Source organism: Megalops cyprinoides, chromosome 8 (genome assembly GCF_013368585.1).
Source record: "Megalops cyprinoides isolate fMegCyp1 chromosome 8, fMegCyp1.pri, whole genome shotgun sequence".
Taxonomy (NCBI): domain Eukaryota; kingdom Metazoa; phylum Chordata; class Actinopteri; order Elopiformes; family Megalopidae; genus Megalops; species Megalops cyprinoides.
Window position 1 is genome coordinate 25,217,125 of NC_050590.1, and position 14,816 is coordinate 25,231,940.

A 14,816-nucleotide genomic window follows, 5' to 3' on the forward strand; every position below is an offset into this window, starting at 1 on the left:
TTTTCTTGTGAAGGGGGATATAAACACTCCATTTTACTTTTTACTTGTTACTCATATTCTTCTGTAACATTATGATTTAAAGCAGCTCTTGGTAACCAGTTACATGTTTGCAGCATTTGTTGTGTATTGGACATTGTTTTCAGGTCATTACATCTCCATGTATCATGGATATACTGCTACACCCAGTGTTATCTTTACTTCCAAACCAAGTCTTAGTTTAAAAAAGCAGCTTTCTGTGTTAGTGTGTGTGCCATCCCCACAGAGCACATATTTAATTAATTGAATGTATACTTTTTGCTACAGTGTTGCGTTTCTTTGGAGGAAACTGTTTTCTGGCAAAGGTATTTTAACAGACCTTTGGATCATCAATGCTGGGTATGTGAGGGAGTTTTTTCTCTATGAATTTTATACACTTGAAGCTTGATGCACTACTGTTGTTAGTGCGCTGCCTATATAGAACAGAAATAAACACACTGTTTATTGTTTACACTGCTAGTCAGTTGTGTGAAGCAGCAACAGTACATTGATTGTGCTATGGAGTAAGAAATCTATTCTACATCTAAACAGCATTAGAACAGCTTTGGAACACTTATTATTTGTGCTAAATAATCAAGAGGGATTGGATTGCTTAGAGACCTGAAAAGAAGGTTCACCATCCCCCGGCTGTTTAGAGTTTGAAAAATTCCTCCCCAGTCTGTCCTTGTAACTGTTAATTGGTCCTCTTGAAGAGATCAATTGTCTTTAATGACCTCACTGGTTCCAGTCAGTATTGCTTACATGAAATAGATGAATAGCTCGTGTGATTCAAATAAAAACACGTTATACAGTTGTAATGGGGTAAAGGACACTGTGGAGTCATTATCCAAATGTGGACAGCTCAGTGAACTAACCTAGTTGGTTTATGGCATCAACAAAAATTCTAAATAGAAGAGAAAAAAAGCAACAGCTTTTTTTTCTGAACCTGTTGGTTGAATACACCATTACTTCCCCATAGACTTTGTGAGCATCTTATCCTTCACACAATGTATAAAGTTTACACTGTTCTTTCATATCCTTGTCTTTGCTAAATGGACATATTTATCTTCGTCAGTCGTGGCACAATCTGGATTTTAGACTTTTTTCTGCCCACACGTTCAAAAATGAGCGCGTTTGTAGGTGTTAAGCAGATGTATAAAAGGTTTTATGGCTGTATTTCATTACATGACTCCAAACATGGTTGTTATTCCTAATAGTGAATGTAGGTGTGGAAGAATAATGTGAGTGTGAATGTTGTTCTTGGGAATCTACTGCTCACCCTGTTGTATAATGTAGTGTACAATGCTGAAATAATCGAGGCCTCTCCCGACGGGGGGATGATAGTTAGCTGCTTGTGCCTGTAGTCTTTGGGTCACCTTGCCCTACCATGTTGGGTGTGTATGTCCTGTGTCATGTTGGGTGTGTATGTCCCGTGTCTTGAGTCACGTATGCTGTAGAAGGAAAACCCTATATAGGACAATGTTTGTAACTTTATAATAGAGTTGACTACATCACCTGTCCAGCGTGCGTGTGTTCTTTCTCCCAGTACGGGCACGAGAATAAAGCTTTGCTCCTTTGAATCAGAACAACTGCTCCGCCTGAATTATTTCTTCAACAATAGGTCAGGTGAGACTTGGAGAATAAGAGATCCCGGCTGAACTCAAATTTAGGATGTCCTTAGAGCTACAGGCCACAACTGAGGTCAGATTCATCCCAGCATCTCTATAACCTGAAAGCAGTGACACATTATCATTTATTAACATGTGCCTGGTTAACAGACATCTTACACCATGGTGACTAACTGGGCTCTGACATGTTCCATAACTTGTTTTGGACCCTTGTAGACAGTTCAGGTGAACTCTGCCTCAAGGGTACAATAGTATTGTCCTGCCTGGCGGTATGATTAAAGACTCTTCAGCTGTGAGCTCTGTGTCCTGACTGCTACCCCTGACTCCAGACTGACTGCCGAGTCAGCTGAGGTCCACCCAGGCTATTCCATGGCTGACTGAAGCTGGGGCTCAGCTGCGCCAGTGTGGGCTGTTTTAGGTCAGATTCCTCAAGTCCCCCCACAGGCCGTCAGAGCTGGTTAAGCCCAACTGAATGACAGCACCCTCTAGGTCCTGATGAGCGTACCTCCACTGACAGCTCAGGAAACCCCAGCTCTCTCTTACTCAGCCCACCGACAGCTCTGGGGTTCTACACAGACAACTTGGACAAATGTAATCTGGCAGTTTGTCCAGTGAAAATCAATATCAGGGACGGTGTATTTTTATAACAGACTCTGCATCTACAGAAGTCTGCCTAGGAACACTTCAGTAGCAGCAAGGCAGAGCGTTTTTTTTTTTTTAGAGGCTTAGACTTGAAAGTGTTATTACTGCTTTAATTATGGCATCTACCACAAATTACCAAAGTCTTTTTTTCCAGAAAAGTGTAAAAAATAGGTTAATGATGACTGTGAGATTCATATATCAGTAAAGTTCATTCACACACTCATGTAAATCTGTGTGTCTAATACCCTCAGGCTGACAAATGACATCAGATTGGATCAGTTTGAAGATGAGGACCTGTCTGAGATCACAGAAATCACTGATGGCTGTGGCATGAGCCTCAACTGCAACAGTGTGGACATCAAGGTAAAATGTACAGTATCCTGTATTTTTACACAGCAAGAACAAAATGATATCGGCATTAGAGCCTACTCAGCAGCTGAGTCAAGTTATCAACAGCATCAGTGCTAAGGTAACACTATTGTACTCTATTGTACTCACTGTTGTACAATAACAACAGCCTGGATGTCAAGGAGAATGCTTGCACTGTAGAGATTACTGGAAACTGTGCTTCACTTTAATTGTTGATTTTACAGTTTTTCAGGCACTCCTACATTGCTAGTGTAGCTTGCACATCAAGGCCTACCTGTACAGACACTTTTACAACTGGCCCAGCTCAGTATCCAAATTATAACTGCATTTTAGATATCAAAACTGAGTCTCCACAGGAATTCTTGAACACCTTATAGCTCTAATTTGCCTATCTTCAGTATCCCCATTGATAAGCGTTCAATTAAGTGCACTTCTGAGGGGACGTGGATGGGCAGAGTCTGAAATGAATCTGATGTGTAACATGTTTGACATGACAGAGGTATGTTTATTGTGGGGTAACTAAAGTGTGGGGTCTAATTAAACTTTTGCCACTATGATCTGAGAAATGTTTACAGTTTCAAATATTGCTCTCACCTTAATTCACTCTTTTCATATATACACAAATACCACCCCCTTGATGTTTTTTAATTTAGGTGATGATTAAATAAAACCCCTACTATTTAAAACATATGTTGCTGGACTCCAAAGCATATTGTTGCAATCATTTGTTTGTTTAGCAATACTGTTTTGCGAAACTCCAAAGGCTTGCTGCCCCATTTGTAACACTTTGCTCTGTACAGCCTTGAGATGTTAGTGTTGATCAAAAGCACGATAATTAGAATTTGTCCAATAGATTTAATTTTTTTTCACAGTCTCTAAAACTTTTATTTTGCTAGTCAATTGAAAAGAGTGGTTGTATAGTATTGTGAAGGAGAGCCTTTACCACCTCTCCCTTGAACCTAATTGTAAATTGTTAATCACTTAATTGTGTGCACTGGTGTTAATTTGTGGGGGAACCAGCTTATTGGATAACGAGCCACACCTTGCTATTGGAAGCCTGATTAAATGCAGGCATGGCTGGGGAGCAGGGAAGGTTCACGTTTTCCCTGCCCTGCTATGGGCTTGCATAGGCTGGTTTCTTTGTCTGTTTGGTTTTAAAATAAATTATTGGTTTTCAATAGTGGTAGGCAAAGTGAGGTTTTGTGAAACGCTGAAACGTTCGAAGCAATTATGCCGGAAATTGTTTCAAGGTTTTCAAAACAATCTGACACCCATCTCCACGGTGACACCTACTGGCCACTTTTGGGTGGAGTGTTTATATCCCCCCTCCACAAGAAAACCAATGTGACAAACTGACCTCATACATTGCAGGTGAACTGCGAGTAATAGATACTCCTGATAAACCACACAGATTACCTTCATTTGTTGGATGCAACCCTTAAATTACTCTGCCAGTGGAACTCGAACTCATACATATTGTACAGCATTACTTACACTGCACTGACGGGTTTGCACATACACTCTACATCCATATTGCCTTAACAAAGTCAAAATTACATTAATAATCAGCACAGTTTCATGAACAATTTATGTCACATATATACTGTCGTCACATACATCATTACATATGCTTGCTTGCATAGCTTGCTTTAGAATCATTATTTAAAGTAACTCTATTGAATCTTTAGTTCTTATCCAGAAACATTAGTAAGGTTATAAGAGAGTGATGATTGCTGCAATGCTGGGTACAGGTAAATAGTTTGCAGTAACAGTAAAGGAAAACTTTTATAGATGTCTTCCATAAAAGCTCTGAAACTATCACTTTGAAGTGTAACCAAGCACCAAACACCAAATGGCTCAGAAGAGTTGAGGCACATTTTTCTTGGAGTTGGTATAGCAACAGCACAATTCTCTGTCATTCCCAGGCAACTGTGGAATAAGTAGCAGAACAGTTTTTGTGGACAAAGTGAAGAGGAAGATGTGCAGAGCCATGGTCACACCAATATCTCTGTTCTGAGTGACTGCAGCACATGGGACTGAAATAGTTACAAGTAAATGCAAATCACTGAGTAATATTCATCTTCATGATTCTGCTAGTATTTATGCAAAACTCCACCAGCACTATGCCATGTGGTAGGCTCACAGTAGCAGTAGCAATGGCATACAATCACACCATGTAGTCTGGATGTAGACACAGGGGATATGGCATCTAGATGAAACAAATTTCAGGAATGCTGGCCATTTGTAGTCACAGTTTGCCCAGAAGCGCTTTGTTGATGTCAGAACAGAGTAGATCAATCTGCATAAAACCGGATTCTCATTCACAAGGATAGACTCTTGATCATGCATGGAATATAATGGTATGTGTTTGAATTATGATTGTTATTAATGTTATTATTTTTATTATTAATAGTAGTAGTAGTCGTAGCAGTATTAGTCTTAAAACCAGTCTGCTTGGTAGCAAGAAGATTATGCAATCAAACCTGGGGGTGAGAGGCAGTCTTTAAAGACATGTTATGTATTGACTGGAATGTGTAATAAAATGTATCACTGGTTATTGTAATGAGGGTTCCTTTTATCCTCATACTGCTATAGTGTCCAGGGAGTCAAGTACACGTAAAGAGATTTGGAAATGTAGCTAGAGCACAGAGTTCAAGTCAGTAGACTTTAACCAAATCAGTACATCTGTGCCTGACATATTTCACTGGAGAGTCATTTGATCTTCAATAAAAAGGTCATGGAGAAACTGACCGTTTACAGGTTGAGAATGTAAACACACAGGTAGACTGATATTGAGGGCTGCACAGTTGTCAACATACTGATCAAGTATTTTGGGAACAGACAGCAATTGTGTATCCAGTGATATAGCACTATAAACCTGTAGAAAACAGATCATTTCTATCATGTCTTGTGACAGTTTCACTGCTGATAGTTTAGCTGTGGCCATGGGTAAGAATGGTGTGTCTTATTCTTCATTGAAATTTACAGTAAGAGTTAACTCGTCTGATCTCCGTAATTGCTAAGCCAGCATTTCTCAAACCTCTCCTGGCAGCCCACTGTCCTGTGTACCTTCTATCTATCCTTGCTGCTTGATTAAATCAGGTGCCACTGATGAGTTCCGTCAGGTAGGTAGAGCAAGGATAGACAGAAGATATGCAGGAGAGTCAGCTGCCAGGAGTAGGATTGAGAAACACTGTGCTAAGCTACTCAGCTGTCCAAGGGTACAGCAGCAGTGTCCCAGCGGGGATCGAACCGGCAACCTTTCGGTTACGAGTCCTGCTCCTTAACCACTATGCTACACTGCCGCCCACTTACTCCTTCTGCTCAAACATATGTTGGCTTGTGTGTAAATTTCTGCCTTATATTTAACAACAAAGGACTGACAGTAAGCTGAGTGAGCGTGGCAGGTCTCCAGAAACAGGGATTTTAATTACTGAGAAATCGTTTCCAGCTCACATGCTCTCTTGCAATGAATTGCAGAAATGAGGAAGCCTAGTCAAGGGTGACAGTGACTCCTCTATATCTCAGATGAAGCTATCCCACTGCTGCCTGCTGCTAGAGGCCACTGATTACATATCTTCTTTGATGCTCACTTAATTAGTGTTTGTTTGGTGTGATTCTGTCTGTATGTTATGCTTTATTTTACAGTAAGAATTGTAAATATTTTTAACTAAGATCTTTGAGATGCTGTTGCTTCCTTTGCATTCCTGGGAAAATGCTGCTTTTTTTCTGTATTCATCTACCACAGCTCATTTCCCTGACCTTTGGTTAGCTAATGTAGCTATGGAAATTATATAGTTATTAATTCATATGTTGTTCCCTAGAAATTATTCAGATTCAAAACCTCAGTACAGTTACTGGCATAAATGTCTCAAAGGACATACTTCCAAAATGCTCACTTTGAAGGAGGCTGTTTTTTTAATTTATAAATGAATGGCTTCTTCTTATTTTAATTTCAAGAACATAGCTATTGCATTATAGTGAATGGGGAAGTCAGTACAGCTGGCAATCCATTTTGAAGTCTAATGTGATTTTATGTAGAAACCCTAATATGACACAACGACTGCTGGATGTACACTTTTTATGACACCAGGCTTAAATGAAACAATACATGTCAGTATCAATATGACAAGGATCAATTTCCCATTGATATTTCACGTAATGCCCAATAATAGGTCACTCATGCTTTTAAACATGTAAAATTTTGTCTAACAAGTATTCATTTGGTTTCTCTCAAATAGACAGATGGTAGCAGGTGGTAGAGTATTATCATCCACCCATATGGATGATGTGCTTAATTTCTAAAGGAGATCATACTGTCAAGCCAGAACCTTGAATGAAACCTAATGTCAAATGGTGATGCAAGTTGACTAATGATGTGTACCTTAGGTAAAAGACAGTTGCGATAATTTCCCTCAGCCAGCATTTTGATTCACTCACATTCCTTTTCTCCTGGCTGATGAAGACCCATCTTTATGAAATAATTAGAAGAGTAACTTGGTGTCTGCAATGGGTAATAAAATGTTATTATGTTGCATCACGTCTTTAACCCACTTCTGACTGTATTTCCATGCATACTATGTATGTGGTGTATCACTACAAATGCCATTTTCCCAATGTCATGTGCCACATGTTCAACCAGCTTACTTCACAACTCAGATTTCTTATGTAGACATACTCAAACATTGATTTAGCTCACTACCTTGTGAGCCCTTCCAGTCTGTGCTTTCCCACAGCATAATTCTCCCAGGTCTCGTTATCCCAGAAATGCAGTCTCCTCTGGGTACTTCTGTCAATATTTTTGGCATTCCCCACCTTCCTCACTGTTCTACAAGCAAGCCCACTGTCAGACTCCACCCCAGTCTGCTGCTTGTGATGCACTCTCCCCTGTGCCAGTCAATAATAGATGAGATCAGATTTCTCACACACCCTCACCGGGTACTGGGGATGCTGAGTTCAGAGATGAGGTAATCCTGCACCGTGCACTTTCACGATTTACCCTCTCCCCTCATCTGCATCGAGGACTGGGGGACCTGCTGTCAGACAGGCTGCATGCCCCCCCTTTTGACAAGACATCCCAGGCCAGGGGTCCTGTTAATAAACTTAAGTTGTTAATGGGATGAAGGCCCTGGAAATGGAAGAGGTAGGATCCTTCTGTGCACTGCGAGCCATTAGCTCAACTGTGTGAATGGGCTTTATGTCTGAACTGGCAAACTGTTCTAGCTTCAGCAGATTGTGGTGGAATGACTTTGCATTTGAAGGCTAAGAAATTATTTACCTGTCTCCAGAACAGTGGGGGAAGCCCTTGTAGCAGCATCTCAGTAGCATCCTAGAGGATTTAGCTGTTTTATGTGTATCTGCAGGAATCTGCCGAAAACAGATTTTCACTGTATTTTGTTGTGTACACTGATACACTTTAAGTGTTGAAGTGTAGGATCTTGAAGCACAAGAGCCTATATCTCATGCAGTTTGCACAGCAGTTAAATATTTTCAAATACTGTATATGATTTAAGGGATAGATGAAGTGCACAAGTTACCCATTTATTTTACATTATGGAATTACCATCATTAGCTAAATATTTAAGACACATGTTCTCCTTTTGTAAGCATGGTTTTATTGTCATTAGTCATTTATATGTAATTTTATTAGTTATTTATTCATTTATACATGCATTTTTTATCTGGTGAACTGCAACTGCTGAAAGTTTGATTACAAATGAACAATATATTAAAAACTGTATAACACGTTTCCTGTATTTTAAAAGCCTGCATTTTTTTAAAGGTTATTTAGGTTTCTTTGCACATTATCAGTTACTGATTTTTGTTGGACTCTGCCATTATACTGTGATCTGTCTCTTATTGGAAGGATGTATGTATACACCAGTCAATCACCCTGTTGTCTTGAAAAATCAGACACTGTAATCACATTTTCAGAATTTTGTTGGAGTAGTTATTTTTCTCTTGTATGCAGCATGCATAGAATTCAAAGCCATATCACATTTGATTTCGTCCGGCTGTTCTCTATTTCATTATAGAATTTTCACTTATTATTGTACAGTCTCTTCCAAATTGCACTGGCTGTGGATATGCCATGTCAAGCGGCAGACCCCAGACTTGTAGGATGCAGATCACCCCGGGGCCATTTAATGGACCAAAGCAGCCCAAGTGAGCATCAGAATCTTACACCAGTGTCTCCCTACCCCATCCCCAGTCAGTCGCTTAGCAACAAAGCGAAAGTTCTTAAAGAGACCTCGCATAATTCAACATATAAAATAGAGGGTTGCATTGTACTCCTTCAGGGGGATATTATTGATTATTATCTTTCATGGAGGGGAAGAAGGACATGTTTATGTCTCTGGTTTGCTATTTATGAAGCTGTATTTGGTAGGCATTAACAGGAGGTCATGTGTTTTTGGAGTATAATGTCTCATTGCATTTCTGCTGAAGTCCTCCCTCTCCCTGCCAGGTGCCTTATAAAAGATTTGTACTTTATGCACTTACAGACCTGGATATAAGGAACAATTGTTTCTATTAGGGGATTAGTTTAATCATTGCAGGCCTCATTTATTCAAAACAGTGAATGAAGAAGAATTCAGTAACAGCTCTTACAGTTATACAGAAGTGTCACGAGTCTTTTTTTTTTTGTTGGAATTGGCAAATTGAAATCCACCCACTGGGTAAATGGCAGCAGAACACACTTGGCTAATTAGGGTTGATTTCTGAGCAATAGTTGCACATACAGATTAGACAAGCATTCTTGTGATATCCAACCATAGAACAGGATTAGTAGTGATTTCATTCACTTATAATGCACTAGCACACTTAATCAGGGCTGATGGCTGAAATGAACCATTTTCCTTTTGGCTGACATCTGCATGCCATTAATTAATGTCTTTCATTCTGTCATCTGGAGGATAGGAGCATTTCCCTCCACGTCTGTCTGTGTGTCTGTCTCCTCATCCATTTTAAGGGCATAGCTGTGCTGTTTTACTACTAGGTTTGAGTTTGAATCAAAAGCGAATGCAATTTACAGGGTTTTCAGTCTGTGATTGTACATATTTAAAAACATATTTACTCAGTAAGAACAATGGGTGGAACTGGTTTGTTCACTGGTGCCTTTGAGTAGGAATAGTTTCTGTTTTGCTATTCAGCTATTGAACACCATGTCCTGTACCTGTGGAAATCTGAAAGATACATATGTACAGTAGGGATTGCTCCCTTGGAGCTGTGGAGGAGGGACGCTGGAATTCAGTGACTGGATGCTAGGTTTTTAGACTTGTCTCAAAATCTGGTGCGGCGGGATGTGGAGACTGAGTGAGGAATGTGTATGCAAGCAAACCCCACTCTCTCATCACTGAGTGAAACACCATGAAGGAAAGTTAAATCTACAGTGGGGATGAATCATTTTCTGTTTAGTTTGATTTAGTTGATCGTGTAAGAACAGCCATTAGTAATACGGCATTAGATATGTTCTGTTTGTGAAGTTGGATACCATTGCTGTTTGTGAAGACATCTGCCGGGGAGCTATTTTTGGTTCATTTGTTTTAGGCACCTTCCTCTAAAATCTCTCAGTTAATTTCTCAAGATCTTAATAATTGGTTAAAATTGTTATGCTCTAATCAGCATTTCATTATTATTAGGAAATTAGCAAAGCAGTTCTGCTTCAGTATGTTTCCTTGGTGATGTGGTCCCCTTCTGACAATACCCTGACAGTGAGAATTAAAGAACAAGAGCAGAGGCATGGAGTTCAGAATGGGCAAAAGTCACAATGTCAATGTCTGGTGTAAATGTCACACATTTACACCAGAGCCCAGCGGGGCTGATGCTTATCGCATTTCATCAGGGACAGCCCCAGCTTTATCAGAGGGCTCAATGCTTCACACTAAACACAGTCTCGTGAGCGGTGTGTTTTCTGTGAGTCTGAGTGAGGCAGAGTAGGTCAGGGAATATCCAGATGAACACTACACAGCACTCACTACACAGTGCTCTCTCACTAAAAGGGTGTGACATTGCCACTGCATTCTTGATGTGTTTCTGAGGATGTGTGTTTTTGGGTCAAGGGAATGCTGAGGCTTATTTCTCTGCAAATACTGACAAGTTGTAGCCAGCCACTATGCAGTATGTAATTGTCATTAGTATGAATTACATGATCTATATGTTTTATAGTAGTTCAATTACAGAACTTATGTTTGATAATAATTACTTTCAATTAAGTGCCATTTTAATGAACAGGAATATGAGCTCAAATGTTTTAGGCCGCTCAGTTAGTTGAATTCTCCTGTATTGTTTGTGTAAAGAACCATACCGATTCCAGTCACATTCTAATATATAATAAAATCATGTACAGCCCTTTTTTAATAGCAGTAAATCTGAACAGTACATTTTACTCTAAGTGTCAGTTAAGCCCATCCCTGTTTTCCATGTATAGCCTGGAAAAAGGGTTGATGGGTAAAAAGGATAATCACTCCCTCCCAACTGTGTCAGAATCTCTCAGAACAAAAATTCCAACCCGTCATGAATTACTGAAGACAACATGTGAAAGCAAACTGTTTAAACATTTACAGGTGAAGGGTGTAAGTATGTTTTCATGTGAAAGGCAAAAGGCTTCATGACCTTGTGTTTTTGCCTTCCTCTTGTCTGACTTGATGGTGTTTTGAGCAGCACCATACACAGAAATGGCACCAGCAGTGAATGGGTTACAGACTGATGATCATGTAGAACTGTGATTGGCTGACTCAGTCCCCATCCGGCTGCTGCAGCCAGCAGCTCACTCCTGACTGAAGCATTGCCGCCCAATCTTCCCAGGGTCATGTGATGCAAGAGGCCAATAACGGGGCAAGAAAGGCGGACGGGATAGCATCCAGCAAGCTGCAGGCAGAGATGCTTCATTTGGACCTGATCGATGCTGTGGATGAGATTCATAACAAGGGAGTCACTCTGCCCACCAAGGAGCCCCCAGTGAAGGAACCCACTTCTGTCACCATGGATACCTACCGGCCGAAGAGACCCACAACCCTTAACCTCTTTCCGCAGGTGCCTCGGAGTCAGGTGAGCTGTCGTTAACCTGTTCTGTTCTGGCAGATCCTCCTGTTCAAATTGTATGTGCAACCAGAATACAAACAGATGGATCAGCACTAGCATTTAACTGTGAGGGAGAAGAGTACTTTGAGACATATACTACCCAACTGAAAATGAAACAATTCATATCCTGTAGAGAATGTTTGTTATGGTGTGCATATGAATGCAGGAATTGTCTGTGTTTTTTGTATTCAACAAAACCATTAAAATTTAGATTCCCTTCCTGCCAGGAAGCATAATCAATTTAGACAGAGTATCATTCAGAGAATGATAATTGTTCAATGTGAGTAGTAAGCATGGAAGAAAGCACAGTTGTTGGGTCAGAGCCTGACACAAGAAGACATGGAGAATAGTTTTTAGGCTGGTACATGAGAAGGTTCAGAGAGATAAATTGGAGAGAAAACATCCCCCCTTGTACCACCCAGTACCCCACCTCTGTCACACTGTCATCTCTGAAGTGAGCTTGCATATGCGCTGTGCTATATTTAGCAGTGGGCTTGGTGTACAAAAAGGCTATTTATTCACACTTTCATGTAGCTCTGAGCTAGGAGTCCTTGAAAGTTGATAGCTCTGAGATCCTCATGGAGGCACATTATGAGCAGAAATGGAGAGTAGAGCTGTCATGTGTAGGGGGTAGAAAGGGAATCATTATATTAATTGCCCAGTTAGTCTTCCTCCAGTGTTATGTAGTCCTGTGAAAAGACTTTGTGCTAAATGTGGAAATGAAAGTTAAATGGGTAGATGAATTTGTTTCTGCTGCAGTGATCAAGACTCTTTTCAAATCTTTAAGGTAGGTTATGACATTGTATCAGGAAGGCACCAAAGCTGTCTGTTAAGATGCGTTCCATATGACAATTGTTTGGATGACAATCGCACAGGAATGCAAGTGAACAGCAGGGGGTGCTGTATGGTTTGATAAGTAAATGATGGATGATAGGAAAATGACTTGTATTATACTGCCATTTACTAATGGAATGCTGTAGAACATGAACTGCATTCACTTTGTAGCTTAATATTATCACACCTGTATGTGAGACCTAGGCAACGACCTGAGTCTCCAGGATGACGCTAAGTGGCCACACCAGCTCAGCAGTAATCACGCAGGCCTTAGGATTCCCAGGGAAAGATTTTTTTTTATTTATTATTTACGGCAAAAAAAAATGGTAGCCATCAACATTCCTCATAGAGGGAGTGCAGACACAAAAACCAAAATGAAATTCCAATAGAAGAACAAAAAAGAACAAGTTAATAATAACTTAAACAAAATTAACTCAAATTAACCAGCTGCACCCAGCTGCAGCATGCCGGCCTGCACAGACACCGGCTCACTCTCCTTTCTGTCTATCATGCTGACCATATTTATATAGACTCGAACACCCCCTGAACAGGGGAGTCCTAGGGAGTCTACATTCAGAAACTGGATGAATTACATTTGAATAACAGTTTAACCAAACAAAAAAGGTAACATTATATTCAAAATGACAACCACAACCAAAATAACAATAAAACAAACATTACATATACTAATAAAACAAACTACCAATATCCCTTCCTCCCCCCTACACTCCTACGATGAACCTTCCTTAAAGTTCGCGCGAAACCTACGGCGAAACCTCAGAAAAGGGACGTAGTCAGGGCGCGCGCTTCCTCTGACCACCTCCTTCCCCGAGCAGCTGCCTTCCTCCACACACCGAGACCGCGCATCCGGAAGAGAGAGAGAGAGAGAGAGAGAGAGAGAGAGAGAGAGAGAGAGAGAGAACACAAACAACCAATGTACACGGTACCTACTTAAACTACAAAACTAAACAAAACGTAACAAGTACTATAACTAAATATAACGATAACTGAAGGAGAGTTGTTTAATGGACTGAAAACTAAACCCGGAAATCATTCGGAACCACATTACATGGTACCAAACTACTGTGCTGTAGGAAACCGGCTAGCAACTAGTGAGGCACCCATCGTACGCCTGAGCACACTCGCTATGCGTAGCGATCTCCCTGCGTTTATTTTAGGAATGAAGGGACAGTGTAGGAGCATCAGTTAGCTTCTCCACACTGTATCATAATATTAAAATACAATTACAGATAGCATTGATGATAGATGTAGGTGGTGTAACATGTTTGTCTAGGTTTTCAATGTATGAGAGGTTCTGCAGTAAATTTGTCTGTTTTACCTGTGGTCTGATTTTTTAGGTATGTGAGAATATGGGCAATATTAACCTGGGACTGAAAACAATTGAGCCACAGAATTTGGGTTAGGTTTATTCATACAGGTCATTGCTGATATATACGGTCTTGGTTTATTCACAATTTTCACTCCATCTCTGACAGTTCTTGCAAAAGTATTCTATACTACCTGTGATGTTCATCTAGCCAATAGATCTCTGAATTTTCTGGCTCACTCTGCCCTGGAGACCTTGTCATGAAACAGCAAATGGAACTCCGGCACCAGTCCTACACACAGAAGGCACTACTTCTGATATCACAGTTGGGCCAGCACCGGCACTAGAGGAATTAGGAAGAATGAATGACTGGTCATCAAAGAATGATATCCAGCTCAGCTAGCAAAAGGAGGACAACCAGGGAAAGGAAAACAACCTTCATGATGGATCTTGTGTGGGATCCCTGCCCTAATCCTTAATCTGGGAACTGTCAGATCTGCTTGTGTAATACGCTGGGCCCTGCTTCCATCTATTCACTCACACTGCCTCTTAGATTAAATACTCATTGGCCTGGAATAAACTATATCAATGCAACAGTGACTTTAATATAACAGAATGGAGCTTTGGAGACTTTGGGAGTAGTGTTAAAGTTATGGGTTCATAAGTATCTGTCATACAGCTATTTTTACCAAATAGATTTGATAACATGACTTACCCTTGAATATTCCAAGTTAATACATTTAGACATCTTGCATATTAGTGAGGTGTATGGTAGAATCTTTGTTTTGTCATAAAAGAAAAGTACTTTAAGGTTTCGGTGATAAAGCAGTCTGCTCTTGAGCAGTCTTGTCTTCTCTCTTCCTTTTGATAGTTCCCAAATTCAGGCAGCACAGTAAAAGCATTGCAATGAGTTATTGTGG

At 40.3% G+C, this 14,816-nt stretch overlaps 1 protein-coding gene across 1 annotated transcript in view; it reads left to right on the plus strand.

Moving 5' to 3' along the window:
* LOC118781585 (C-Jun-amino-terminal kinase-interacting protein 1-like) overlaps window positions 1-14,816 on the plus strand; it is a 41,593-nt gene that overhangs the window by 12,908 nt on the left and 13,869 nt on the right. The window contains exons 2-3 of the mRNA XM_036534550.1: window positions 2,537-2,648; window positions 11,460-11,702. Of these exons, the coding sequence (XP_036390443.1) occupies window positions 2,537-2,648; window positions 11,460-11,702 (355 nt within the window). The remainder of the gene's footprint in view (window positions 1-2,536; window positions 2,649-11,459; window positions 11,703-14,816) is intronic.